The sequence below is a fragment of the Gadus macrocephalus genome, chromosome 7 (assembly GCF_031168955.1).
Source record: "Gadus macrocephalus chromosome 7, ASM3116895v1".
Classification (NCBI taxonomy): domain Eukaryota; kingdom Metazoa; phylum Chordata; class Actinopteri; order Gadiformes; family Gadidae; genus Gadus; species Gadus macrocephalus.
In genome coordinates, this window is record NC_082388.1 from 1,024,209 (window position 1) to 1,051,115 (window position 26,907).

The 26,907-nt window shown below is 49.4% G+C and overlaps 1 protein-coding gene across 1 annotated transcript; it reads right to left on the reverse strand.

Moving 5' to 3' along the window:
• Window positions 1-4,917: 4,917 nt before the first annotated feature.
• Window positions 4,918-26,862, reverse strand: LOC132460675 (sterol 26-hydroxylase, mitochondrial). Its single transcript, XM_060055506.1, has 10 exons — window positions 26,128-26,862; window positions 25,370-25,560; window positions 24,886-25,082; window positions 16,368-16,565; window positions 15,423-15,592; window positions 14,803-14,969; window positions 14,615-14,696; window positions 14,059-14,271; window positions 12,151-13,023; window positions 4,918-5,225 (listed from the first exon to the last, which is right to left on the reverse strand). The coding sequence occupies exons 1-9, from the start codon at window positions 26,359-26,361 to the stop codon at window positions 12,907-12,909; spliced, it is 1,569 nt and encodes a 522-aa protein (XP_059911489.1). The 5' UTR covers window positions 26,362-26,862; the 3' UTR covers window positions 4,918-5,225; window positions 12,151-12,906.
• Window positions 26,863-26,907: the final 45 nt, after the last annotated feature.

The window sequence follows — 26,907 nt, forward strand, 5'->3', positions numbered from 1 at the left end:
ATTGTAAAACCCGGAGGTCAGGTCCATTGTGCTAAAGTAGGCATTGCTGCCCAGCGCAGCTTAACAGTCGGCTTGATGCGGGAGCGGATGTGCATCCTTAAGGGTGCGCGCGTTTAGCCACCTAAAATCTGTGCACAACCTCAAACTCCCATCTTTTTTCCAAACCAACACTAGCGGAGACGCATACTCACTAGTAGACTTTTGGATAATCTCCTGCTCCTCCATCTCCGAGAGTACCTGCCGCAGCTTTTGGTACTGGGCCGGTGGCACCCGACGGTACGGCAATCGGAACAGCCTGTCATCTGTCAGCCGTATTCGGTGGGTAAAATCCTTGGCCTGGCCACAATCCAAAGTGTGTTTTGAAAAGACATCATTGTATTGTTCGAGCAGTTTAACTAACTTCTCCCTGCCTTCTGGACTTGCGTCACATCCGTCTATATCAACACCAGGGAGTCCGGCCTGCTGCAGACGCTCCTTGAGTTCCCCAACCTGGCTCTCAACGACTCCACCCTCGGAACTCCCTCTTTCAACCCTTCCGATGCCCTGGACAACATCAAAATCTTCCACTGCTAAGCAGGGGGACACATCTGCTAATTTGCAGTTCCTTCTCAGCACTATGGGTTTGTCAGCTAAGTTGGTAACCTTCATAGCCACCCATCCATCCCCCCACATGGACGCGAGAACGCGGGCAACCAGAATGTTACGAGGCATAGACTTGGACGTGGTCGGCTCCACAATAACTGCGCTACCCGGCGACATCGGAACATTTTTGGGTAACCTCCCCCAAACCAAATGCTCGGTCCTAGCCAATAACGTGACTGCCTGTCCCAACTTTAAGGTCCCTATTTTCTCCGGAGCATTCCCACCCCTCCAACGACAAGAGCTAGTCAGTAGGTCGAGGAACTGCTCACACTGCTTGGGTACACCGCCTTGGGACACCATGCGCCAGTAGTCATCGGTCGACTTCAGCTGGTGGGTAAGGTACCGGATAACGTTCGATCCGATTATCAACTCGTCACGCTGGCCTGGTACTACAAGAATGGGCACTACTATGCATTTTACACCATAGAGTTCCATCTCTACCTCATACATGCGCTTCGCCGTAGCCTTTACTCCCCCACAGCCTACCAGCACTACCTCCTCTTTCATTGCAGTCTCCGCGGGCAGCAACTCGTTAACCAACATCTGCTGTTCCACTTGCTCACTGAGAGTACACGCCATGGAACCTGAGTCTAGAATACCCTTGACCTGATATTGGTTGATCCTGACTGGGGTATAAAACAGCTCATCATAAGGCCCAATCCTCTGTGTGTTCTGTGCGATAATGTGTGCACCCGCCGGAGCCCCGGCGCATGCCTCCAGGTAGTGCTGTCTAATATCATTGATGGGGTTCTCGCTGACACCACCCGCACCTGTACCCCCGAGGCACGGGCCTACTAGTTTAACTCAGCCGAGTCATGTTGAGGCAAGGTATTCTGACCGCGGCGAGGGGGACGGTTTGGGCAGTTTCGAATCAGGTGGTTTGGCTGAAAACACGACAAGCACAAGCGTTCTTTCCTGCAGTGCTCGGTGGTGGTATGCTCAGCGGACTTGCAGACTTTACATAACTGAGCCTGCATCTGATATGGGGCACCAGGTCCATGTGTCCGTGTGTTTATGGGCCTGTTGGTTTCTTGTTTGTTTTGAGAAAGAACTCGGTCTAAAATGTTGACCAGCATTTCCATACAGCCCTCATCACATCTCGACTTTTCCATCACCCCACTTTCCTTTTCCATGTTGCCGTTCCTGTCCTGCTGAGCATCCGAGCCATTGAACGCTGGTGCTTGGGTGTGAATCCCCACATGCCTAGTGTGTGGGGTCCCCATCTCAATGTGATGGCGGTCGAGGTGCTCTTGTATTTCACCGGCTGTCCATTGCGGGGGCGCTTTGAATTTGCATCATTGGCAACTCCTGACATGGGTCGTGAATACGTCGGCCCGATCGCTCAAGAGCCTCCGCGGCAGCATCGGCTGCTTTGTTCAACCTCAACCAGTAAGCCATTGGAGTTTCGCCGGCAACCGGAATTGTGTTGTATAAATCGGCCATAGGCATAGCAGATGATGAGTACCCACCGAAATGTCGCTTAAGCACATCAAAAATTAGCTTTGGGTCGCTTTGTGTTGTTAACCCCACGCTGCTCCGCAGGGTTATTTTTACAACGTCTCTAGCTTTACCCATCAACCTGCACATTACTTCAGTGTGCTGCTCGGACAGGGGCACTGCTCGTCTCTGGAGATATACCTCCATCATCTCCTGCCAATCATCAACTGTGAATTTATCTGACCCATCTCCCCGAAACACGGGTGGTTCTTTCACATCCGCCTGCATGACCAACCGAGCACCAGTCAGGTTAACATAGGTGGGCTCACCGGCTGTTTGGTCCGCCCCATATTGTACCCGGGCGCCACTAGCTCCTCCCACCCCCGCACCGCTCAACTGGTCTCTGATTTCCTGGCCTACTTGCTGCGCAATATTTGAAATCAACACACCCATGGCCGGGTCCCCTGCGTTGGGAACACATGACAATGTTGGTGGATTGCTGATTGGCAACTGGCCTCTAGCGCGCGTTGAACAAAAAGCTGGTGTCCCAACATCACATGTAGACACGCCCCTACGACCCTGAGGAGCCCCACCACTCTCATCGAGCTCTCTGTCCCAGCCGAGATCACTTGAGCTACCGTTACCGTCCATGTCAATGAAAACACTCATTTGGATATATTCCACCAAGATCGATGATAATAATAAAATAAATAAACCATGTGAAAAACTGAATTTCTATAAAATAGATTATTCTCAAATCAGTATTTGAAATTGTCCACGCATCACAACAATGTTTCCTGAATGTTACCACACCTGGAGATCAAACAAAATTATATATAGTATCCCTTTAAGAGTCCTACTTCTTATCTGCGTTGTTTTTTTTCTTCTATTGTACAACCTCCTGTGACCGAATGGCGTCAGTCCACCACTCTTGCGATGATGATGCTGAAGAGCAGCGACGATCCGGGTCACGGCACCACTGTAACCGGCCTCATTCAAGCAGCCTCCATTAGGTGACGACGGAGAAGTAGGACACAGGGTTGATCTCCACACGAACACTTTTATTTAGTAGTGACCCACCTGTGTCACACAGAAACAGTAGGGGGCGCAACCGCCGTCAGATTAGCTTGTGGAAACCAATTATTCGGTTGACGTCAGACCACCGCAAGCATTTATAATATAAACGTTTACAAAATCTCAATAAAAAACACAGAAATAAAACATACAAAGAAACCCCTAATGGGAAATGTACATACAGTGACCCACCTGTGTCACACAGAAACAGTAGGGGGCGCAACCGCCGTCAGATTAGCTTGTGGAAACCTGAACACAACGTGGTCGGATGAAATATATCAACGGGCATCCCACACATCAGCTGACACTACCCCCCACCCTCGCAATGTACATTGTCATCCATCGTATAAAACACATTTCAATGACAGTATGGCGGCAATATGTACAATTAAACAGAATAATATCAACATATGAAACAGGAGCCACGAGGAGCGCGATTTACCAATTATTCGGTTGACGTCAGACAACCGGACGTTGCGTCAACCGGCGTTACAGACAGCGCGAAGTTCGAAGACTTTTCAAAATAAAAACACAAACACCACAACGGGTGAAACAATAAAACTAAACCAATAAATGAATTGGGGCGGAATCTATAACACAACATACAACACTTGTTACACACACACATATATATATATATATATATATATATATATATATATATATATATATATATATATATATATATATATATATATATATATATATATATATATATATATATATATATATATATATATATATATATATATATATATATATATATATATATGTATATGTATATATATATATATATATATATATGTATATGTATATATATATATATATATATATACATATACATATATACATATACATATACATATATACATATATATATACATACATATACATACATATATATATATATACATATACATATATATATATATATATATATATATACACACACACACACACACACACAGTATAACCACCCAGGCACCTATGTCCTCACAATCACAAACCATGTCAGCATTAATTGTCAAAAACGTGACGGATTAACATCACGAAGCTTGAGTCACGTAACCTTTTTCATTTTAGAAGTTCAACATCTTTACATTACAACACTGTTTTCTAATCACCTCCAGGAAAGAAAAGAAAAATAGTCTATGTACACAGGACACCAATTGACCAGGAGGTGATTTCAATTAAGAGTGCTCAGACAATAAAGACATAACAATTAAAATATTGCATGTTGGGATTAGATTTGTTACAGAGTCCTGAATATTCGTGATAGTGAGTCGTGATCCAACCCGCCGCAAACGACCACGCAACCCGCAATATCCACCTGTCGTGTTTCCACGCGTTAAAACGTCCCTCTGGCGCCCCCTTCAGGCCCGGGGAAGGAAGCGCATTGGAAGCGCACAATGCTTAGGAAAGGTGCCTCGATGCATCCTTTAACCCTTCTTTAGCATAGGTTACTCCTGAGCAACCTTTACGAAAGGAAAGGAGATAGTGGTATCCCATAATCCTTTACGGGCGGCAATATTTATAGCAACAGGCCACCAAGGGAGTTTACCTACACTACGCAAAAACGCATGAGAGACGCGGTAAAGAAGAAGAGAAGACAAGAAAATAAAATGTATAATAATGGATAGTACCAATTCCATAAACATTACTATTTGAATCGAAATGAATTCATATATTGCTGCTTAGTAAGTGTAACCGGTTAGTTTCTGGCGTTGTCTGTGTTGTGTTTGGATGAAGAGGCCCAGGCCAGGATATCTTTGGAGGCGATCTCTGTTTATTCTGACAAAGGTGTAAATAACAACAATAACCTCCGGTCAACTGTTATTAACGTGAGCCCCTCTCCCAAGGAGTAAAGGGGATAGGTAAAAGCGTGAAGCACTTTCATAGGGGGGACCCCACGAAAGTGCACATCGGGGTACAGAAACTGAGTCTCAAACGTTCCACATATTGACTCAGGAGGCCGGACAGGTTCTAACTATTAAAACAGATTTTGTGTAATTATACTACATATTACAGTTGTATATTAGACTCTGTTACACATATTACTGCTGTATAATTTACTGTCACATAAGTGTAACCAGGGTGAAACAACATGTTTTAGTTATGTTGAAATGTCACCAAATTCTGATTAATAAGAAGCAAATATGTGTTTAGGCTATGTTCAAGGTCCCTTTTGTAACCTGTTCCAACCCCTATGTTAATGTGTTTTCTATACCTGTACTGTCACTTTAAGAAAAGTTCATGTTTTAGTGACGTATATGCAGCGCCAAGCTCAGAATGCCGTTGGCTGTCTGAGTGGAGGCGGGAATGTGGTCCTGGCTATGACGGTTTACATGACGGTTACGGTTGCGATGACATGATTTTCTTTGGCTCATCCAGGTACCAATAAATGAGAAACCCTCCATTGTTGTCCAGCCGTCCTTCCACCCTTCCAACGCAGAAAGCAGAACACAACGCAGATAGACACTCGTTACATTGGTGCCGTGACCTTTCAAGGATTGGTTTAAAGGATGACATCACCTCGTTCGCCGAGGAAGCTGCTGCCACTGGCCTTTTGTGGTACTGAGGTATATCCATGGAGAGTGCTCAGTGATTTATTTTATTTTGAATGGACGATTTCTTTTATTTTTTTATATAGGCCTATCCAGGAGCCCCCCTTATTCAGGGGCGATGGCTCAGATAAATTTACAGTTCACGAGTGGGAAAATCTCATGACCCTGTATTTAAAGAGACGTGCCATCCCAGTTCACGAGCAATCACAAGAGATTCTGGCAAAGCTTATGGGCAAAGCAGGAGATGTGGTCAGAGTAAAGCTACGTAACACATCTACCAATCACGCTACAAATCCACATGTGATTTTTGATACTCTGAAACAACATTTCAGTGAACTGTCATACTCAAGCATGCCCCTGTCAGATTTCTATAACACACTGCCCACACCAGGTGAAGATGCTATGGAGTATTGGGTTAGGCTAAATAAAACGGTGGATGTAGCTGACGAGTGCTTGAAAAGGCAGGGTCGTAGCATTGATGACCCGGGCCATGAGGTCAGCATGATGTTTATCAAACACTGCCCGGACCAGTCTCTCCACAGTGTTTTCAAGTTCAAGTCTGCTGACAAATGGTCGGCCTGTGAAATCCAGGATAGGCTCGATGAGCACATGCAGGATAAGAAATCAAGATCTGCAGCTGCAAGGCCACTAAGGCCAAGTGTTGTGGAGCACAGAGCTCATTCGTGCCATGTACCTATGCTTGAAGAGGCACCTCTCTTGAACACTGCTCCACCAAGTCAGCCTTCAGCCCCTTCGACCACTGCTGGTGTCGACAATGACTGCATGAAGGGTTTGGTAAACCTGTTGGACAGGCTGGTCACAATGCATACCCAAGTGCCTGCCAACCCTGGCACCCAAGCTGGTGCCACTCTCTTTCCAGAGAGTGTGCAAGGTTTGTGGGGCTCCTAATCATTCCACATTGTCCCACTGCAAGCAGGACAACCTATGTTTACAGTGCTTGTGTCCCGGTCACTGGAAGAGGGACTGTCCTCAACGAACAAACCAGCACCGCTTTCAGCACAATGGCCGTGCTGGTGACCACAATCAGCGGCCTAACCAGCAGCCTGACCAGCGCCGCTCTCAGCCTGATGATAGCGCTGGTGGCCAGCCTCAGCAGTTAAACTACTAAACCCACACCTGGAAGGGGCCGGTGTGGGTAACGTAAATGGAATCCCTTCTGAAACCTGTGACCTAGCTCAGTTATATGAGGAGAGCTGTGCCAAAGCACCTAAAGGTACAATAATAGCCATTCAAGCTACCCAGAGAATCAAAGCTTTCGGAGAGCTGTTCTATGCTCCAGTCCTCGTCAACCACAGTGTGCAGCTTAGAGGCATGTGGGACTCTGGCTCTATGGTATGTAGCATCAGTGAGGAAGCAGTAGAGAAGCTCAGATGCACTGATGTTTTGCCAGAGAAGCAGTACCCCGAAGAGAACATTGTCTTGATTGGCTGTGGTGGTTTGCGAACGCAGCCTGAGGGCTTTTATGATTTGGAGATGCAGCTGTATGGCGTTCCATGTATTGTATCCACTTTGGTTGTGTCTGGCCAACAAGATGACCTCATATTGGGCTCGAATATCATCAAATATGTCACTCATGTCCTGAAGGGTGGTGGCGAGTACTGGGATCTTGCATCTGTTCATGACCATCAATCTGACCCCGAGATCGGTCACTTCTTGTCAATGTTCACAAATGTCGAGCGCTGGAAGGGGAGCGCAGTCCCAGAAAAGATAGGAACTGTCAAGCTCACTCAGGCAGTGACCCTCCTACCCAGGCTTGAGCACTTGGTTTGGGGCAGACTCCCTGCCAAGTCGCCTATGTCACCTGGCAGCACTGTTGTTGTGGAGCAGACCAACTCAAAAGCCATGCCACGAGGTGTTCTAGTGGGTCGTCATGTCACACCTCTCTGGGGTGATAGATGGGTGCCAATGACAGTTGTGAACCCATCGGACAAGGCGATCACGCTGAAGAGGAATTGCAAGTTGGCTGATGTGTTCCCGTGCTTAGCAGTCGGGGATCTTGATGTTTTCCAGGGCTCACAAGCAGCTTCGGAGAAGAAGCAACCCGACACCGAGAAACGACAGCATGATGCTTCTTCCAGTGCTAGTCTTTCATCCCAGGCCGGCAAAAGTCTGTCAGAGTTGGGTCTGAGCGACGTCGATGTAGCCTCATGTCAGGTTAGCGAAGCTTGTAGGTCCCAGCTCAAGCAACTGATAACTGACTATCAGGACATCTTTTCCAAGCACTCTCTTGACTGCGGTGAGGTCAAGGGTTACACACACCGCATCCGTCTCACGGACGATCGCCCGTTTCGCCTACCGTACAGGAGAGTCCCTCCAGCCCACTATCAGAAGTTGAGGCAGGCTCTCACTGATATGGAGGAAAAGGGAATCATCAGAAAGTCTGCAAGCGAATATGCGTCTCCTTTGGTGATGGTGTGGAAAAAGGATGGTGGGTTGCGGATTTGCAAAGACTTCAGATGGTTGAATGTCAGAACCATAAAGGACGCACATCCCCTGCCTCACCAGTCAGACTGTCTCGCTGCCCTTGGTGGCAACTGCTTCTTTAGCACGATGGACTTCACCTCTGGCTTCTTCAACATTCCAATGCATGAAGAAGACAAGAAGTACACGGCTTTCACGACTCCTCTCGGGCTGCATGAGTACAACCGCATGCCACAAGGTCTGTGTAATAGCCCTGCTTCCTTCATGAGGGTGATGACTGGGATCTTTGGGGACATGAACTTCACAAAGCTTCTGTGTTATCTCGATGACCTTCTTGTCTTTGCCCCAACGGAGGAAGAGGCTCTGTCCAGACTCGAAGCAGTGTTTCAGAGGTTGCGGGAGAACAACCTGAAACTGGCTCCTAAAAAGTGCCACCTTCTGCAGAAGCAAGTCAGGTTCCTTGGCCATATCATCAACGGTGGGGGTGTGTCCGTCGATCCTGCCAAGGTGGAAGTAATCAACAGAATGCAGGTTCAAGACCTCATGGACGCAGATGGGTGCACGCCTTCTGTTCGGAGACTCAGATCATTCCTCGGCATGGTGTTCTACTATCAACACTTTATCCCCAACCTGTCTTCCACTGCAAAGCCCTTGTTTGCACTTACAGCTGGTCAGAAGAGGCGAGGGAAGTCAGCTAAGGATCGAAAGTCCCAATCTGCCTACCGTAAGCTTTCTGCTGCGGATTGGACAGAGGAATGTGCAAGCGCTTTTGAGCACATGAAGGCCAGGCTTTTGGACTGCGTCATGCTGGCTCATCCGGACTTCGATGAGCCATTTATCTTGTCAACAGATGCGTCTTTGGATGGACTTGGTGCGGTGCACTCCCAAGTGCCCCGAGGAGAATCCAAGGCCAGACCGATTGCTTTTGCAAGCAAGACCCTCAGTGCGTCACAGCGGAAATATATCCAGCTCACAGGCTGGAGTTCATGGCCCTGAAGTGGAGTGTGTGTGAAAAGTTCAGCCACTGGCTGAAGGGTCATAGCTTCACCATTTGGACTGATAATAATCCGCTTACTTACCTTCTAACGAAGCCGAAGCTCGACGCATGTGAGATCCGCTGGGTGTCTAAGCTGGCGTCGTACACCTTTGATCTCAAGCACCTGCCTGGGAAGAAGAATGTGGTGGCAGATGCCTTGAGTCGCGATCCCTTTGCGAAAACCATTGGCCGGAGGCTGCTTAGGAAGCCCTATTCCACTCTGACTCAGGAGGCCGATGAGGTGGAAGAGGATTCTGTGCAGGATGTTTTCAGGCTCAGCTGCCAGTCTCAAACCCTCAGACTGGAAAACCATCCACTACCCAGGACGGGGTATGACACAGCCGAGATCAGAGCTCTTTGTCAGGCTCACTGTGCCTGGAATGACACAGCAGAGTCCAGGGCAATCTACTTAACGCAAAGAGTCCAGCAACTTTCAAGTGGTCAGGATGCGCTGCCCATGTTCTCTGCCCAGGAGCTACAGCTGTCTCAAGAGCAAGATCCAGTCATCTCCAAGGTGTTGCCCTTTGTTTCTACCAGGAGACGGCCGTCTAGGCGAGAAAGGCATGGTGCTGACGCAAAGGTCCTCAGATTGTTGAAGCAATGGGACAGGCTGGAAGTCCATGATGGAGTTCTGTATCGGGTCTCAAGAGATCCTGTTTCCAAACAGCGACGATCCCAATATGTGTTGCCTCAGAGTCTAAAGGACAAAGCATTGTCTGGCATCCATGATCTGGCAGGTCATCAGGGCCAGGATCGTACTCTTTCGCTTGCAAGACAGCGTTTCTATTGGCCTGATATGGAAAAGGATGTGAGGGCACATGTAAAATGCTGTCAGAGATGTGTGTTTGGGAAGTCACCGGAACCAGCTGCTCGTGCTCCTCTGGAAAGCATCAAGAGTTCAGCTCCAATGGAGTTAGTGTGCATGGATTTCTGGACTGCCGAAGACAGCAAGCAGCGGTCTGTTGATGTTTTGGTAGTCACCGACCACTACACCAAACTGGCTCATGCCTTCCCTTGTGCCAATCAAACAGCGAAGCAAGTCGCAAGGAAGCTTTGGGATAATGTGTTGTGTTTATGGTTTCCCGGCGAGGATACATTCCGACCAGGGCGCCAATTTCGAGAGCAACCTGATTGCAGAGCTCCTCCGATTGGCTGGTGTTGCAAAATCCCACACGACTGCTTACCATCCGATGGGCAATGGGGGAACCGAGCGATTCAACCGTACCTTGGGCAACATGCTCCGCGCCCTTCCCCTAAAGGAAAAACAGCAATGGCCACAACAAGTCCAGACCCTCACGTTCGCATACAACGCCACCGTCCATGAGACGACGGGTTACGCCCCATTTTTCCTCATGTTTGGGCGTGTCCCTAGACTGCCGGTGGACGTCATGTTCAGGCGGGTTCTGGACGACCCTGAAGTTGTTGACTACGACACATATGCAAAGTCCCTGCTTTCTTGCTTGAAAAGTGCTATGGAGATCGCTCAGAAACATACTTCCTCTGAGCAGCAGCACCAGACCCGGCAATACAACAAACGAGCAAAGGGCACTTTCCTGTCAGTGGGAGATCGTGTGTTGGTATCAAATAAAGGGGAACGACGAAAGAGAAAGTTAGCCGACAAATGGGAGGATGGAGTGTACACAGTGGTTGGGGTGAATCCCAGTATCAACGTCTACAAAATACAGGATGCAGTGGGACACACGAGAGTTGTGCACAGGAATCTCTTACTGGAAGTGAACTCCTTGCCTCTCCCTGGATTGGACCAAGCGGAGTCTGCTGATGCAACTGATCAGTCGTGGGCTGAAGAGGATTCTGATGAGGAAGATTGCGTCGCTGATGGTGATGAAATGGCTTCAGTGTCTGGAGAATTGACTGAAATTGCCGAGGCCGTTTCAGATTCCAGAGATGAAGAGGAGCTCTCAGTCTCATCACTTGACGACTCACCTGAGTCCGAGTTGGCTGTAGGAGAAGAGCATGCTCAGCCTAGTCCTGCACTCAGTCCGGCTGCTGTTATGGATGACTGTCCACCCATCTCAGTCGCTCCGCACAGAGACACACTGCCATCTCAGCATGCTGACACCTCAGGTTGCACTGACTCTCATGCACACACTGAGGATGATGGCACTGTCAGAACACGTGCTGGAAGATTGGTGAAATCAGTGAACAGACTGATTGAATCTATGGTTCAGAAACCTTTTTTTGAAAGGTCCAAGTTTTTTATTGACGGCCGTTCCCAGCTGTTTTAGATATCGGGCCTTTAATAAGCGTTGAAACTGCTTATGTGATAAGTTTTCTTGGGGCCAGCTTTGAAGTTTTATACACCTACAGATGTCTATGGACTAAGTATTTGGGGCCAAATGTTGTGTGGCGTACGAGGCGTCACATTAAGCTAAAGGAAATCTAGAGATTTGATCAACCTCTTTCTTTCCTGAACCTTGTATTAAGGTAACTTTCGAGTTGACTATGTGGACTAGGTCCATCTTTCATTTGTGCCAGGTTGTGTCAGTGATAGACTTTTTGTAAGCCTGAGAAGACATCCTTAAATCAGGATGTTGGTGAATTTCAGGAGGGGTGTATGTAACCAGGGTGAAACAACATGTTTTAGTTATGTTGAAATGTCACCAAATTCTGATTAATAAGAAGCAAATATGTGTTTAGGCTATGTTCAAGGTCCCTTTAGTAACCTGTTCCAACCCCTATGTTAATGTGTTTTCTATAGCTGTACTGTCGCTTTAAGAAAAGTTCATGTTTTAGTGACGTATATGCAGCGCCAAGCTCAGAATGCCGTTGGCTGTCTGAGTGGAGGCGGGAATGTGGTCCTGGCTATGACGGTTACGGTTGCGATGACATGATTTTCTTTGGCTCAGGTACCAATAAATGAGAAACCCTCCATTGTTGTCCAGCCGTCCTTCCACCCTTCCAACGCAGAAAGCAGAACACAACGCAGATAGACACTCGTTACATAAGCACATAATATACACCATAAGAAAAAAAATGCAGACTTCACATTAAGACAAACTACTGGGGGCAGTTCATTTCAACATCAACATAAATTGAGCCTCTTTTTTTTCACACGTGAATTGGGATTCGAGTGGCCTAAAATATTCCAGTTTTCCAAGTCCGACCTAAGTAATTCTCACTGTTGACGACAGCCTTGTAAAATTGTAGTTTCACGCTAGAGACGCTAGAGGTCGGCAACACTCGCCGTCACGCAATGTTAGGAAAAGTGGAGTCAAATTCATTTTAAACAGTGCCGTCTTTTCCTGTGTTCAAAAGTAAGCGCCTTTTCATCTCTCCTTGACCCGATGAAGTTTTCCACAAAGGTAAAGGAAAGGAGGCATCTCTGGCCCCGCCCCCTCAGTAGCAGGTCTCTGGCCCCGCCCCCTCAGGCTGGCAGTAGAAGGAGCTGGTCTCTGGCCCCGCCCCCTCAGGCTGGCAGCAGAAGGAGCAGGTCTCTGGCCCCGCCCCCTCAGGCTGGCAGTAGAAGGAGCAGGTCTCTGGCCCCGCCCCCTCAGGCTGGCAGTAGAAGGAGCAGGTCTCTGGCCCCGCCCCCTCAGGCTGGCGGTAGAAGGAGCAGGTCTCCGGCCCCGCCCCTCAGGCCGGAGGATGAAGTGAGGGTCTTTGGCCCCGCCCCCTTCCTCCCCCGTCCACCTCAGGCCCGAGGGATGAATCGCAGGACTCTGGCTCCGCCCCCCTCGGGCCCCTCCCCCCTCAGGCCCGGGGGATGAAGCGCAGATTGATGGGTTTTCCGGGGATCATGAGTGTCCGGGTCTTGGCCTCCACGACCTCTTCTGGGTCCTGGGGCAGGACCTGGTAGTGTTGCATGATCTGTAGCCAGAGGGGAGGAGTTAGAGGACATGGGGGAGGAGTTAGGGGAAATGGGGAGGAGTTAGAGGACATGTGGAGGAGTTAGAGGACATGGGGAGGAGTTAGAGGACATTGGGGAGGAGTTAGAGGACATTGGGGAGTTAGGGGACATGGGGAGGAGTTAGAGGACATTGGGGAGGAGTTATATGACGTGGAGGAGTTAGGGGACATGGGGAGGAGTTAGGGACATGGGGGAGGAGTTAGAGACAATGGAGGAGGAGTTAGAGGACATGGGGAGGAGTTAGAGGACATTGAGGAGGAGTTAGAGGACATTGAGGAGGAGTTAGAGGACATTGAGGAGGAGTTAGAGGACATGGAGGAGGGGTTAGAGGACATGGGGAGGAGTTATAGGACATGGGGAGGAGTTAGAGGACATGGGGAGGAGTTAGAGGACATGGGGGAGGAGTTATATGACATGGAGGAGTTAGGGGACATGGGGAGGAGTTAGGGACATGGGGAGGAGTTAGGGACATGGGGGAGAGGAGTTAGAGACAATGGAGGAGGAGTTAGAGGACATGGGGAGGAGTTAGAGGACATTGAGGAGGAGTTAGAGGACATTGAGGAGGAGTTAGAGGACATGGAGGAGGGGTTAGAGGACATGGAGGAGGAGTTAGAGGACATGGAGGAGGGGTTAGAGGACATGGGGAGGAGTTATAGGACATGGGGAGGAGTTAGAGGACATGGGGAGGAGTTAGAGGACATGGGGGAGTTATAGGACATGGGGATAGGACATGGGGAGGAGTTAGGGGACATGGGGAGGAGTTAGGGGACATGGGGAGGAGTTAGGGGACATGGGGAGGAGTTAGGGGACATGGGGGAGGAGTTAAGAGACATGGGGGAGGAGTTAGGGGACATGGGGAGGGACTTATTCACAGGTAGGTCTGTAGGTGAACTTTAACATATATATTAGTTATTATATAATTAAATATGTACACAGTGAGAGGTCTGCTCTCTCTCTCTTCCCCCCCTTCCCCCTCTCTCCCCCCTCCTTCTCACCCTGAAGAGGGCGAGATACATCTCCAGCTGGGCGACCCTCTTGCCCACGCAACCTCGCACGCCCCTCCCGAAGGGGATTGAGCTGTAGGGGTGGTGGGGGAGGCGGCTCTCCCCCGCTCCCCCCCGGAGCCAGCGCTCGGGGAGGAAGCTCTCGCTTGCCCTAAACTGGGCCTCATCCCGACCCGTAACGTAGTGGCAGAGGTGGAACTGGGTCTGGTAGAGAGACAGAGAGAGAGAGACAGAGAGAGAGATAGAGACAGACAGACAGAGAGAGAGGGGGGGAGGAGAGAGAGAGAGAGAGAGAGAGACAGAGAGAGAGACGGAGACAGAGACAGAGAGAGAAAGACAGAGACAGAGACAGAGACAGAGACAGAGAGAGAGGGGGGGAGGAGAGAGTGATAGAGATAGCGAGAGAGAGAGAGAAAGCATAGAGAGCACAGAGTCAAATGGTGTGTTGCTTTGATGTTTTGTGTGTGAGTGTGAGTGTGTTTGTGTGTGTGTGTGTGTGTGTGTGTGTGTGTGTGTGTGTGTGTGTGTGTGTGTGTGTGTGTCTCACCCCCCTGGGGAAGCAGTAATCCTCCAGGTAGACCTCGTTCTCTAACACCAGGCGACCGTTACCGGGAACCACCGGGTACAGGCTAGAGGAGGAAGAGGAAGAGAGAGAGAGAGATGAGTTTTATATTCTGACCACGGATTGGTCAGTCAGTCAGTCAGACAGACAGACAGCCAGCCCCCCGGCCTCACCGCAGCGTCTCCTTGACGACGGCCTTGAGGTAGGGCAGCCTGGTCAGGTGGTCGGCCGTGGGCTCCTGGAGGTCCGGACACTCGGAGAGTGCCTCCTGGTGGAGGAGGTGCTGGGCCCGGGGGTCCCGGGACAGGTGGTACAGCGCCCAGCACAGGGTGTTTGAGGTCTGGGGGGGGGAGACAAACAGGTTGTAGGAGGAGCCGTGGATCCAAACAGCAGCCTTCAGGTTACCAGCCGACCCGCTCTACCTCCGGAGCTAGGCCACGCCCCCTCACCATGGCCCCGCCCCCTCACCGTGGCCACCCCCCTAGGAGTAGCTTGGTGACGGTGGTGTAGACTCCGCCCCCTCTCCGTGGCCCCGCCACCTTAACATGGCCCCGCCCCCTCACCATGGCCACCCCCCCAGCAGCAGCTCACTGAGGGGGGGATAGACCCCCCGCCCCCCTCAAGTGGCCCCGCCCCCTCACTCAGTGGGCCCGCCCCCCCTCACAGTGTCAACGCCCCCCAGCAGTAGCTCGGTGATGGTGGTGTTGACCCCCCGCCCCCCTCACGTGGCCCCGCCCCCTCCCCCACGCCGTGGCCCCGCCCCCTCACTCAGTGGCCCCGCCCCCCCCCTCACAGTGTCAACGCCCCCCAGCAGTAGCTCGGTGACGGTGGTGTAGACCTCCTCTCGGGGGAGGGTCTTGGAGGTCAGCAGGGCGGTCAGGAGCCCCGCCCCCTCCGGCGCCGGCGCTCCTCGCCGCGAGCGCTCCTCCAGCACCAGCAGCCTCCTTTCAATCAGACCGTCGGCTGGGGAGGGGAGCGACCAACACAGGAAGTTAGAGAACACATACCTGGTGTCCTGTTAGAACTACAAGGGGCGGAGCTACACCTGGCCTTTCTCACGTCTAAGGTCCTGTTAACGAGTAGAGGGCCCCTGAATGTTAACGAGTAGAGGGCGCCTGACTGTTAAAGAGTTAAGGGCCCCTGACTGAGAACGAGTTAAGGGCCCCTGACTGAGAACGAGTTAAGAGCCCCTGACTGTTAACGAGTTAAGGGCCCCTGACTGTTAACGAGTTAAGGGCCCCTGACTGTTCACAAGTTAAGGGCCCCTGACTGTTCACAAGTTAAGGGCCCCTGACTGTTCACAAGTTAAGGGCACCTGACTGTGAACGAGTTGAGGGCCCCTGACTGTGAACGAGTTAAGGGCCACTGACTGTGAACGAGTTAAGGGCCCCTGAATGTTAACGAGTAGAGGGCCCCTGACTGTGAACGAGTTAAGGGCCCCTGACTGTTAACGAGTTAAGGGCCCCTGACTGTTCACAAGTTAAGGGCCCCTGACTGTTCACAAGTTAAGGGCCCCTGACTGTTCACAAGTTAAGGGCCCCTGACTGTGAATGAGTTGAGGGCCCCTGACTGTGAACGAGTTGAGGGCCCCTGACTGACCTATTGTATATTATCTGGGTGATGTCGTCCCAGGCCCGTATGATGGACCCCTGGTAAACGAGTTTGGGCCCCTGGTTAACGAGTTTGGGCCCCTGGTTAACGAGTTGATGCCCCTGGTCAACGAGTTGTGGCCCCTGACCTATCTGGGTGATGTCGTCCCAGGCCCGTACGAAGCGGCCCCAGTAGGGCAGGAGGCCCCTGGTCCAGCGCGGGAGCAGCAGGACGGGCTCCGAGAGCCTCCACATGGCGTTGAGGGCCGCGATGAACCGCAGGGTCTCCTCAGGGACCCGGTCCTTGAGGCAGCCCAGACGGGTCTCGAACACCACCGCCGCCACGCCTGTGGGGGGGGGGGGGGGGGGGGCCTGGTTAGACCAGCACTAGCAACCATAGCCTAGCATTAGCGTCGTACTATATGTACTTAACCAGCATTAAGATTAAGGAAGTCATAACGCATCATTGATATAAGGCTAACGATCAATATCAATATATCAACATCAATTAACATCATTCATATCAATTATGCTGGGAGGCAAACAATATTGATATATGGTGTTCCATAATAGAGGGTCCGTACTAGAACAATAGGCTAGTATGAGAATTATTATATATTTATATATAAGTATATAAGTAATGTGTGTGAATGTATATATATATATATATATATAGCTAGCCCTGCATTAAAGTACAATTAAATCTGTATCCTCATAGCATTATATGACTTAGGCAATTACTGGTATGCTATGAGGTTAATGACATTCCAATCAAAACATGATACAGAATTAAGTTACGTATGATAATATTATAACTGTAGTAGGGGGCCTTCATCAGTGGACTGGGGGCCATCAACACAAAACCCCCAGTAACAATGGGGCCCTTCATCTAACCCCCCCCCCCTCCCCCCGGGACAACAACATGTTGTGTGGTCCCGACCTGGTCTTGAACATAGGGTCATGTTGTTGTAAGTCCCCTTAAGTCCTCTCAAATCCACTCTATTCCTCTCAAGTCCCCTCAATCCACAAGTGCCAAAAACTCACGGTCTGCCTTTTCTCAGTCAAGAAGGCACCACATTAGGCATTTATGTTACTATTCGACTGCATATATGACCCACTTTCAATACAGATTCATGTCTCCACTGGTGAAATCCTCCTTTAAGGGCTCTTAAACACATCCGTAACCCCCTTACATCCCCTTAGTCTCCTCACATTACCCCTGTCCTGGCCTCTCTTCACTGGCTTCCTGTGGCTTATATAATTAAATTCAAAATCCTGTTGTTTACTTTTAAATCTCTACATGGCCTGGCACCTAAATATATGTCAGAGCTGGTCTGCATCCATGCTCCAGCTAGAGAAATTCGGTCAGCTCAGCAGGTGCTGCTGGATGTACATAGGTGCAGACAAAAAACAAATGGCGACAGAGCCTTCGCTGTGGCAGCTCCTAATCTTTGGAACAGTCTCCCCCTGAGTCTGAGAACTGCCCAGTCTATCGACCAGTTCAAAACGCAACTAAAGACTCACTTTTTTACATTGGCGTTTAACACAGATTAAGATTGTATTATTCATTGTTGTTGCTATTATGCAATTTTAAAGAGCCCATGCCATTAAAATCACATTTTTCCTATTGTTTGTTAAATAACATAGGTCTGAATAAGTTTGTGAGCTGTGGTAAGTTTGAAATCTATGCAGTTTGTCTGCTGAATGCAATAGGCAATGAAAGGAAAAAGGCAGAAGAAATGAGCCGATCTGGATAAGGTGACACTGTGACGTAGCGTTGTCAAATTATTATTCATGGCCCTGCCCACTTGGTTGGTTCGTAACCACCCACAAGAATCGTGATTGAGCTAGTGCTAAATGCTAATACGTGTACGGTAGTTGCTTAATTCGTAGTAACAGGCTAGTTACAGAATTTTGAATGCAATGGCAGAACGACATCGAAGTACATGAACTGCGACATGCTGCCTGCCGCCGGTTGCCGCGAGGCACCACCGCCGCGAAGCACCACCGCCGCGAAGCACCACCGCTGCGAAGCACCACCGCCCGGCAGCGAGCAGCCGGGCGGTGGTGCCTCGCGCCGGCAGCAGGCAGCGCGCGGTTCTGTCTGCTACAGATTGATGTGGAAGTGGAAGAACCAGAGACGTCGGAGAACCCGACGAAGTCCTTTGTGATTCATTAAATCGTCTGGACGTGCACACAGCTTTTGGCCGTGATAATATGTATTATTTGATATAGATATCTATGTATTATATGATATTATTTAGATATAGAGCTCCAGGACTGTAACGCAAGTGTTGTACACTTCCTTGTTATTTGGATAACCGTTCTGCTGTTGGTGTGATGGCGCATAACACGTCGGACTCTCGTCTCTGGTATTTCTACAACGAGACTCGTAGTGGGGGTTATCTCAGCCATGGTTGAGAATGAATTGGGGGAAAGGAACTTTGGCTTTGACTCCCTGAAGTAGGCATGAACCACGACATGGAGGAGAAAGGGATTGTTGACCGCGGTCGTCTCCCGCCGGAGCCTCGCTGCCGATGGACCACCGCCTCGGCTTCAGGAGGCGTGATTAGCGCTGACCGCTGCCGAGGCGGCGGGAAGCAGGGCTCAAGCGGGATACATTTGCGGCCAACAATCCCCTTCTCCTCCATGTCGTGGTTCATGTACTTCAGGGAGTCAAAGCCAAAGTTCCTTTCCCCCCAATTCATTCTCAACCAAGGCTGAGATAACCCCCACTACGAGTCTCGTTGTAGAAATACCAGAGACGAGAGTCCTACGTGTTATGCGCCATCACACCAACAGCAGAACGGTTATCCAAATAACAAGGAAGTGTACAACACTTGCGTTACAGTCCTGGGGCTCTACATCTAAATAATATCATATAATACATAGATATCTATATCAAATAATACATATTATCACGGCCAAAAGCTGTGTGCACCTCCAGACGATATAATGAATCACAAAGGACTTCTCTGGTTCTTCCACTTCCACATCAATCTGAAGAAGACGCGGTCGTTTGAGATTCATAATAGCCTATCGTCTGGAGGCTCACACAGCTTTTGGCCGTGATAATATATATTATATGATATAGATATCTATGTATAATATGGGTTTCTAAGAGCCATTGCGATACATCCACCGTAAACAGAGCGCATGGTACCGTGGCTACAAGCTGCTCAGGGCCAGGTGATAATATATATTATATGATGTAGATATCTATGTATAATATGGGTTTCTAAGAGCCATTGTGATACATCCACCGTAAACAGAGCGCATGGTACCGTGGCTACAAGCTGCTCAGGGCCAGGTGATAATATATATTATATTATATAGATATCAATGTATAATATGGGTTTCTACGAGCCATTGCGATACATCCACCGTAAACAGAGCGCATGGTACTGTGGCTACAAGCTGCTCAGGGCCACACCCCCACCCCCCTCCTTGACCTGCCTTGACACGCCCACCGTAACCAGAGCGCATGGTACTGTGGCTACAAGCTGCTCAGGGCCACTCCCCCACCTTGACCTGCCTTGACACGCCCACCGAAACAGCGCGTTTGGGGGAAGCTCAATGTGCGACTGGTTCGGAGTGGCTGTAACTCTGCACCACGGCTGAATTTCGGGGACGTCTTTGAATACTGTGTTTGTGGCCCACTAATACCTATATTAAAGCATCCATAAAATAGCATGGAATGGGATCTTTAAGCCTTTTTGTTTTTGTTTTGTTTTTTATTTTGTTTTTACATTGTATTTGTGTACAGCACTTTGGTCAACTAACATCTCCGCAGTGGCAAAGCCCCAGGGATTGATGAGATCCAGCCAGAATTGCTAAAGGCTCTGGGTGTTGAGGGGCTGTCATGGTTGACACACCTATTCAACATCGCGTGGTAGTCGGGTACAGTGCCAAAGGAGTGGCAAACCGGAGTGTGTGCCAATTACCGGGGTATCACACTTCTCAGCCTCCCTGGTAAAGTCTACTCCAAGGTGCTGGAAAGGAGGGTTCGGCCGATCGTCGAACCTCAGATTGAAGAGGAACAATGCGGTTTTCGCCCCGGACGTGGAACTACGGACCAGCTCTTCACTCTCGCAAGGATCCTGGAGGGGGCCTGGGAGTATGCCCATCCGGTCTACATGTGTTTTGTGGATCTGGAGAAGGCGTATGACCGGGTCCCCCGGGAGAAACTGTGGGAGGTGCTGCGGGAGTATGGGGTAAGGGGGTCTATCCTCAGGGCCATCCAATCTCTGTACTCCCAAAGCGAGAGCTGTGTTCGCGTCCTCGGCAGCCAGTCAGTTTCGTTCTCAATGGGTGCTGGTCTCCGCCACGGCTGCGCCTTGTCACCAATCCTGTTTGTGATATACATGGACAGGATATCGAGGCGTAGTCATGGTGGGGAGGGGTTGCAGTTCGGTGGTCTGAGGATCTCGTCACTGCTTTTTGCAGATGATGTGGTCCTCAATGGATCATCGGCCTGTGACCTTCAGCACTCACTGGATCGGCTGGCGGCCGAGTGTGAAGCGGCTGGGATGAGGATCAGCACCGCTAAATCTGAGGCCATGACTCTAAGCAGGAAACCGGTGGATTGCTTACTCCGGGTAGGAAATGAGTCCTTAGCCCAAGTGGAGGAGTTCAAGTACCTCGGGGTCTTGTTCGCGAGGGTCTTGGAGCGTGAGATTGGCCGGAGAATCGGAGCAGCGGGGGCGGTATTGCGTTCGCTTTACCGCACCGTTGTAACGAAAAGAGAGCTGAGCCGCAAGGCAAAGCTCTCGATCTACCGGTCGATCTTCGTTCCTATACTCACCTATGGTCATGAGGGTTGGGTGATGACCGAAAGGACGAGATCGCGGGTGCAAGCGGCCGAGATGAGTTTTCTCAGAAGGGTGGCTGGCGTCTCCCTTAGGGATAGGGTGAGAAGCTCAGCCATCCGTGAGGAACTCGGATTAGAGCCGCTGCTCCTTTACTTAGAAAGGAGTAAGCTGAGGTGGTTCGGGCATCTGGTAAGGATGCCCCCTGGGCGCCTTCCTTGGAAGGTGTTTCAGGCACGTCCAGTGGGGAGGAGACCTCGGGGAAGACCCAGGACTAGATGGAGAGATAATATCCTCAACACTGGCCTGGGAACGCCTCGGGATCCCCCCGTCAGAGCTGGTCAATGTGGCCCGGGAAAGGGAAGTCTGGGGCCCCCTGTTTGAGCTGCTCCCCCCGCGACCGACCCCGGATAAGTGGACGAAGATGAGATGAGACTTTGGTCAACTACTGTTGTTTTAAAATGTGCTATATAAATAAACTTGACTTGACTTAAAGGGGAACTATGCAACTTTGGCCAGTTCTTCGCTGTTTTCTTGGTTTGCGCACGCGTTGAGCTCCCCCTACAGCGTCGGAGGAGATATTTTACAACAGTCGTAACAACTCGTTGACAACCCTTCTCCATCCACTTCTACCCATGTGCATTTATTTTCAAAGAAACCGGCGAATGCGTGGAGCGTGGAGGTAGATGTTCATAAAGAGTAGACAATGTTATACATTTTGAAAGGGTGTATGTGTTACAATAAACCCATCCTTTTTTATAGTTGACGGGGAGATGTTATATCCTACATTAGAATTGTTTTATCTTTGGTTGTTGAACAGAACGATCAGTGTAAGAGTGTTGGCCAACATAATACATAACGATAGCATGAAAAATTTGCAGAGCAATCGTACATTCATGTATCTGCTTAAGTACGTCACTTGTGTACGGAATTACAGGGAAATGGATTCAGAGGTCGAGAGGGTATGCTGTCTCCAGTACCAGCAGGAGAGTTGTCATAGGCAGATGCTGTGTGTGGAAGATTAGGGACACATTTATGTTTACGTGTAAATGCTTGCAAATAAACATTGTAAATGAATATTATTGTATATGGTTTTAAAATGTGTCAATTTTTTTAAATAACAGATGTTTGCACCACCTTTCTTTCATTTGTTCCATAATACACACTTTGGTAAGAAAAATATTTATTTTGGATATTGAAAGAAATGCAAGTGACAGTTCTTCATGGTTTGTTTTTTGCCTTACGGCTATTGTGTAGCATCTTCTTGAGGGTTCTCTGGATTTCCTCGTGACACTTGTACCCGCACAAGTTTGGATGTGGGTGGTGGCTGTACCGGGGCAGGCAGGCCGAGCCGTCTTGGGTCATCAAGCCTCATGCCGCACAACAATTCTGTTTCCCAACGCTTGTAACTAAGAAAAAATACAAAGCAATCTTTTTACAAACATGTTTACAAGCGGGAAACTACACCAAATGTATAACATGGCTAAAGCTATAATGGAGGTTCACGTATCCTAACCATGAGTGCAGATAGCACTAGGGACGGGGGGACCCCCTCAGATTCATAGTGACCCCCACACTGTCCCTACATAAGGCGACAAACATCGCCGGAAAAACTGAGGATTAATGTTCCATTAGTTAGACTAATATACATGCAGCGCGTGTGCTACGACTAATGGTGCGTTTCCAGTTGTGCATTAATGTCGGAATTTCCGAGCTCTAAGTCAGAATTTTAATCAGAACCCCCCCCCTTGAAGTCATATCTCCAACTTGGAAAGTCGGATTAATCTCACCAGCCAGACATAGAATTCATGCTATCTTCTACTCACGTAAACAGTAGTTAGTTACATGTTTTGTTGTACGTCTGTGAGACTGGGAAGCGCTGGGAGCACTCAAATTTGGGGTTACGTTGTTTTGAGCTCCAAGTTCCGACTTTCAGTGTAAATTGAACACACCATAAGGCACGACTCTCACTCCCCAGGGGCCTAAAGAGGAACTGTTAGCTGCGCCTGACCCTGTTGCGGTGATCATTGTCTACTCTGACAGAGCGGGTGCTTCAATGAAGCAACATAATTAAGAAGCAAAAAACAATCAGAGCGTTTTTTCAAAAAACAAACAATGACTTTCCCAGATGTGGCAGCTAATCATTTTGTAATGTTGAGTAGCTAGTGACATTATTAAACGGCATTTACTCTTACCTGAATTAGGCCAAATGTAAAATAAAATAGGTGAATAGCTTTAATGTTTTTTCATTTTTATGTATAATCTTATTTTAACTAGAAAATTCCTAAAGAAATTTTGAGTGTGCCTGGCTCTGGCCCTATTAATACCATGTCATTCTCTTTAGATAGCTACCTAGCGCTAGCATATTAATACCTTTTCATTCTCTGTAGCTAGCTAGAGATTGTTGATGGTGGTGCCCATATCATCTGCTGAGGCAGTGCGCAGTTTTAGTGGGTTACGCAGATTGAAGACATGGTTGCGATCAACCATGACACAAAAAAGATTCAATGGCATTGCTGTGTGCCATACTCACCAAGAGAGGCTTGACAGACTTAACAGACATGAAATTGCCCAGAGGTTTGCTCAGGGTAATGAAAGGAGGAGAGATGTTTTTGGGTCCTTCAGTGAGTTTGCTTAGACAGTCAATTTGTTTGGCTTTTTTTTCATTTATGTAAATATGTTGTGGTTTACACTTCTGAGTGTATATACAAATGTTTAAATAAAACATATTTTGCATAAGGCATGAAGTTTTTGTGGGTGATTGGCATTCCAGACAAACAACAGTTCCACAATATATGGCTAGTGTTGTAGGCAAGTACGCCTTTGTTTAACAATGTTGACTAATGGCTTTTTAGTGCAAACCATAGGCTATTACGAAAGTAACTACTTGAGCGCTAGTTAAAGCCCAAATTACACAAAAATAACATATTGAGTTGAAATAATTTTCTGACAGCTTGGTCCCCCCCAGTTCAAAAATCCCATTTCGCCCCTGATCGTAACAGTTCTGCTACCGACGAATATGTGCTAACTAGCAGCTCTCGTGCAGAGTACTGCATTATATGGCCAGCCGGACATATCAGATGATTTAGGCTTCACTCTTAGAAAAATCTGAGGCATTCGAATAGCGGTCTAGTGATCTAAATAAACAAGAACCTGGATTCGGGGATTTAGCCTGTATCTAGGGGACGAGACAGACGAACAGCAAAACAACCATGAAGACAAACGTGTTTGGTAGCGAGTACGTGAACACCCCAGCAAGCAAGCAAGCTAGAAACATACAGGGCTCCCAACAAAACGGTCGAGCTAACACATTTTTACAGAGACGATCAAAATTAAGAAGCCACAATACTAAGAGGACAAAGTTCACCCAAGGGTACTTACAGTTTCAAGAGCAACACGGCCATGGCAGGTCGGCATCCGATTTGGAGTCTTTTCTTTCTTTCAGTTCACGCTATTCCTAAGAAGGTCGCCCAACGTTTACTCGTGTCCGCCCTCTCTGTCGGTCAGTCTCCCTTTTCTCTTCTTCTGTTTCTCCGACATTGGGTTTCTCTGTCTCTTTTTAGTCGGCTGATCCATGATGAATTTAACAATCCCTTTGCTACTTGTGTTTATATCGAGCCGGTTCCGTGTTTGTGGGTCTGTAGTGCCGTAAAGCAATTCGGTTTTTCGCGAGAGTGGGCGGCGGGTCGCCGGCAGGAACTTGCATATTCCCTTTTTCTACCAAGTTGCGCTAGGGGAGTCGAAACATCGACAAATCGACCCATAAAGTGTAAAAGAACCATCACAATGACTCTTAACCTGTTATATAAAGGTCAATTAGGCCAAAAAAGTTGCATAGTTCCCCTTTAAGGGCCCTTACTCTCGAAGCCGAACTTGTACAGCTCCTCTTGCATGTTGGCCACGCCCCCATCGGGGCGTTGGAGGCGGAGCCTCTCCAGACGGGCCAGCAGATCTTCCACCACCTGGCGGAGGGCGGGGGCGTGGCCTAACGCCGCCGCCGGCCGGAGCAGCAAGGGGTCCAGAGCACGCCGGAGGCGGAGCCACGAGTCACCGGTACTGGGGGGGGGGGGGAAAGAGGCAAACAGACAGACAGACAGACAGACAGACAGACAGACAGACAGACAGACAGACAGACAGACAGACAGACAGACAGACAGACAGACAGACAGACAGACAGACAGACAGACAGACAGAGTGAGTGAGTGAGAGAGCCTGCAACCCCAGGCCTCCCGCTACTCCCTCCAGTGGCTGTCTGTCTGGCCCCGCCCCCTACCTGACGTTCAGCCCCAGGCCCCGCCCCCTGGCCTCCCTCCAGTGGCTGTCTGTCTGGCCCCGCCCCCTACCTGACATGCAGCCCCAGGCCCCGCCCCCTGGCCTCCCGGTACTCCCTCCAGTGGCTGAGCTCCACCCGGACCGGCCGTGCCCCCTCCTGGTCCAGGAGCCTGAGGACCAGCTCGGGAGACGCCACGTTGACCAGGTCCAGGGGCCCGAAGCGGGACCGCCACAGGGACCCGAAGCGGCCCCGGAACTCAGTCTGAGGGCGAGAGAGAGAGACAGAGACAGAGACAGAGAGAGAGACAGACTCTAAATTAGGACCACCTAGTAGCAGGAACCGCTGATTGACCCCAAATTAATGAGAACATCTGTTGAATATCCAACCACAAACTACGTCCCCACGGTGGTTCACTGTCGTATTATTATTGCCAGGTAAGGTATCGACAGGTTGTTACTGCACTACAATACACATACAACAACCTTATCCGAATACATTTCACTTTATATTTAACCTTTTATACAGGCTGTGTTATTTGACGCAGCAACATTATTACGACTCAATAATACGCAGAGGTTGAACATGAAGACTTCAAAGATTCACTCGCTCACTGCAGCTCTTGCAAGCCCACTGTTGACTTCAGTACTATTGCAAACTGCTTTGGCAGCATCTACACATCAATTCAGCTCTGCATAGGTTGCAGAGCAGAACGTTCTGCTCCCTGCTGTCGTGCGCATGCGCAGAACCACTAGGTAGCAAAATCTAGGCAGTGGTAGGTAAGCAGGCAGAAATTGGGAGAACGGTGGCACTAGGATAGGCAGACGGTACCTGCATGGCGTGGCTCTTGTCCGCGTAGCCCTTGACGAAAAGCAGGTAGGCAGTGTCCGCTGCGGTCGGTCCCGGGAGCTCGTCTATGGTCTTATACTTATGGGGGGCCGCGGTAGTCGTGGTGTGCAGGTGGATCCGTCTGGTGGACCGGGGTCCTTGGGGTCGGAGGATTCCTGCCGGGTAAGGGGTCCGGGAGAGGACCAGAAGAGGGCTGCGCGTCACGGAGACGTTCATGGTGTCAGACTGACAGACTCCACGTCTGGTTTGTTGTGACTTTAGGCTTAACTCCGACTTTACGCGCCACCCCTTAAACCTAGAAGGAATGCGTCCGCGACTGGTTTGTTATTCCATGCAGACTACGCCCGCATACTTTACACGACGGCCATTAACTCCATGGAGTAGACTTTTGGCGACAAACCGGTTAACCCTTAAGGCGACACCCCTTAAAGCCTGGAAGCAGAATATACACGACAGCCCTTAGCCCTAAAAGCAGACTTATAGGATTTTTCTAGTCGCTCCACCCTGCAGAGAGCTTTTCTCCCGGAGAGCGAGAGTGCATTCCTTCGTGGTGATGTGGTGTTGTTGTGCAGAACAGGTCGGGTCAGAGCGGGTCACAGCATGCAGCTCTCCGGAGAACCGCCCACCAACAACACACTTCACACTCGCCCCGAGTATTCTGAGTTCATCAGCGAGACACTGAGTGGGAAGACTCCATCAATTGGACACTAAAACACTTGAATTAATTTCGTTTTTCATTCCAAATTAATCACGGATCACCCT

Excerpts from the sequence above, each read along its gene's own strand:
- LOC132460675 (XM_060055506.1), bottom strand. The coding sequence starts at position 26,361 with ATGAACGTCTCCGTGACGCGCAGCCCTCTTCTGGTCCTCTCCCGGACC. Across the intron at positions 16,566-24,885 it reads GTACAAGTTCGGCTTCGAGA|GCGTGGCGGCGGTGGTGTTC; the intron begins GTAAGGGCCCTT and ends CCCCCCCCACAG. Across the intron at positions 15,593-16,367 it reads GGACGACATCACCCAGATAG|CCGACGGTCTGATTGAAAGG; the intron begins GTCAGGGGCCAC and ends TCCCCTCCCCAG.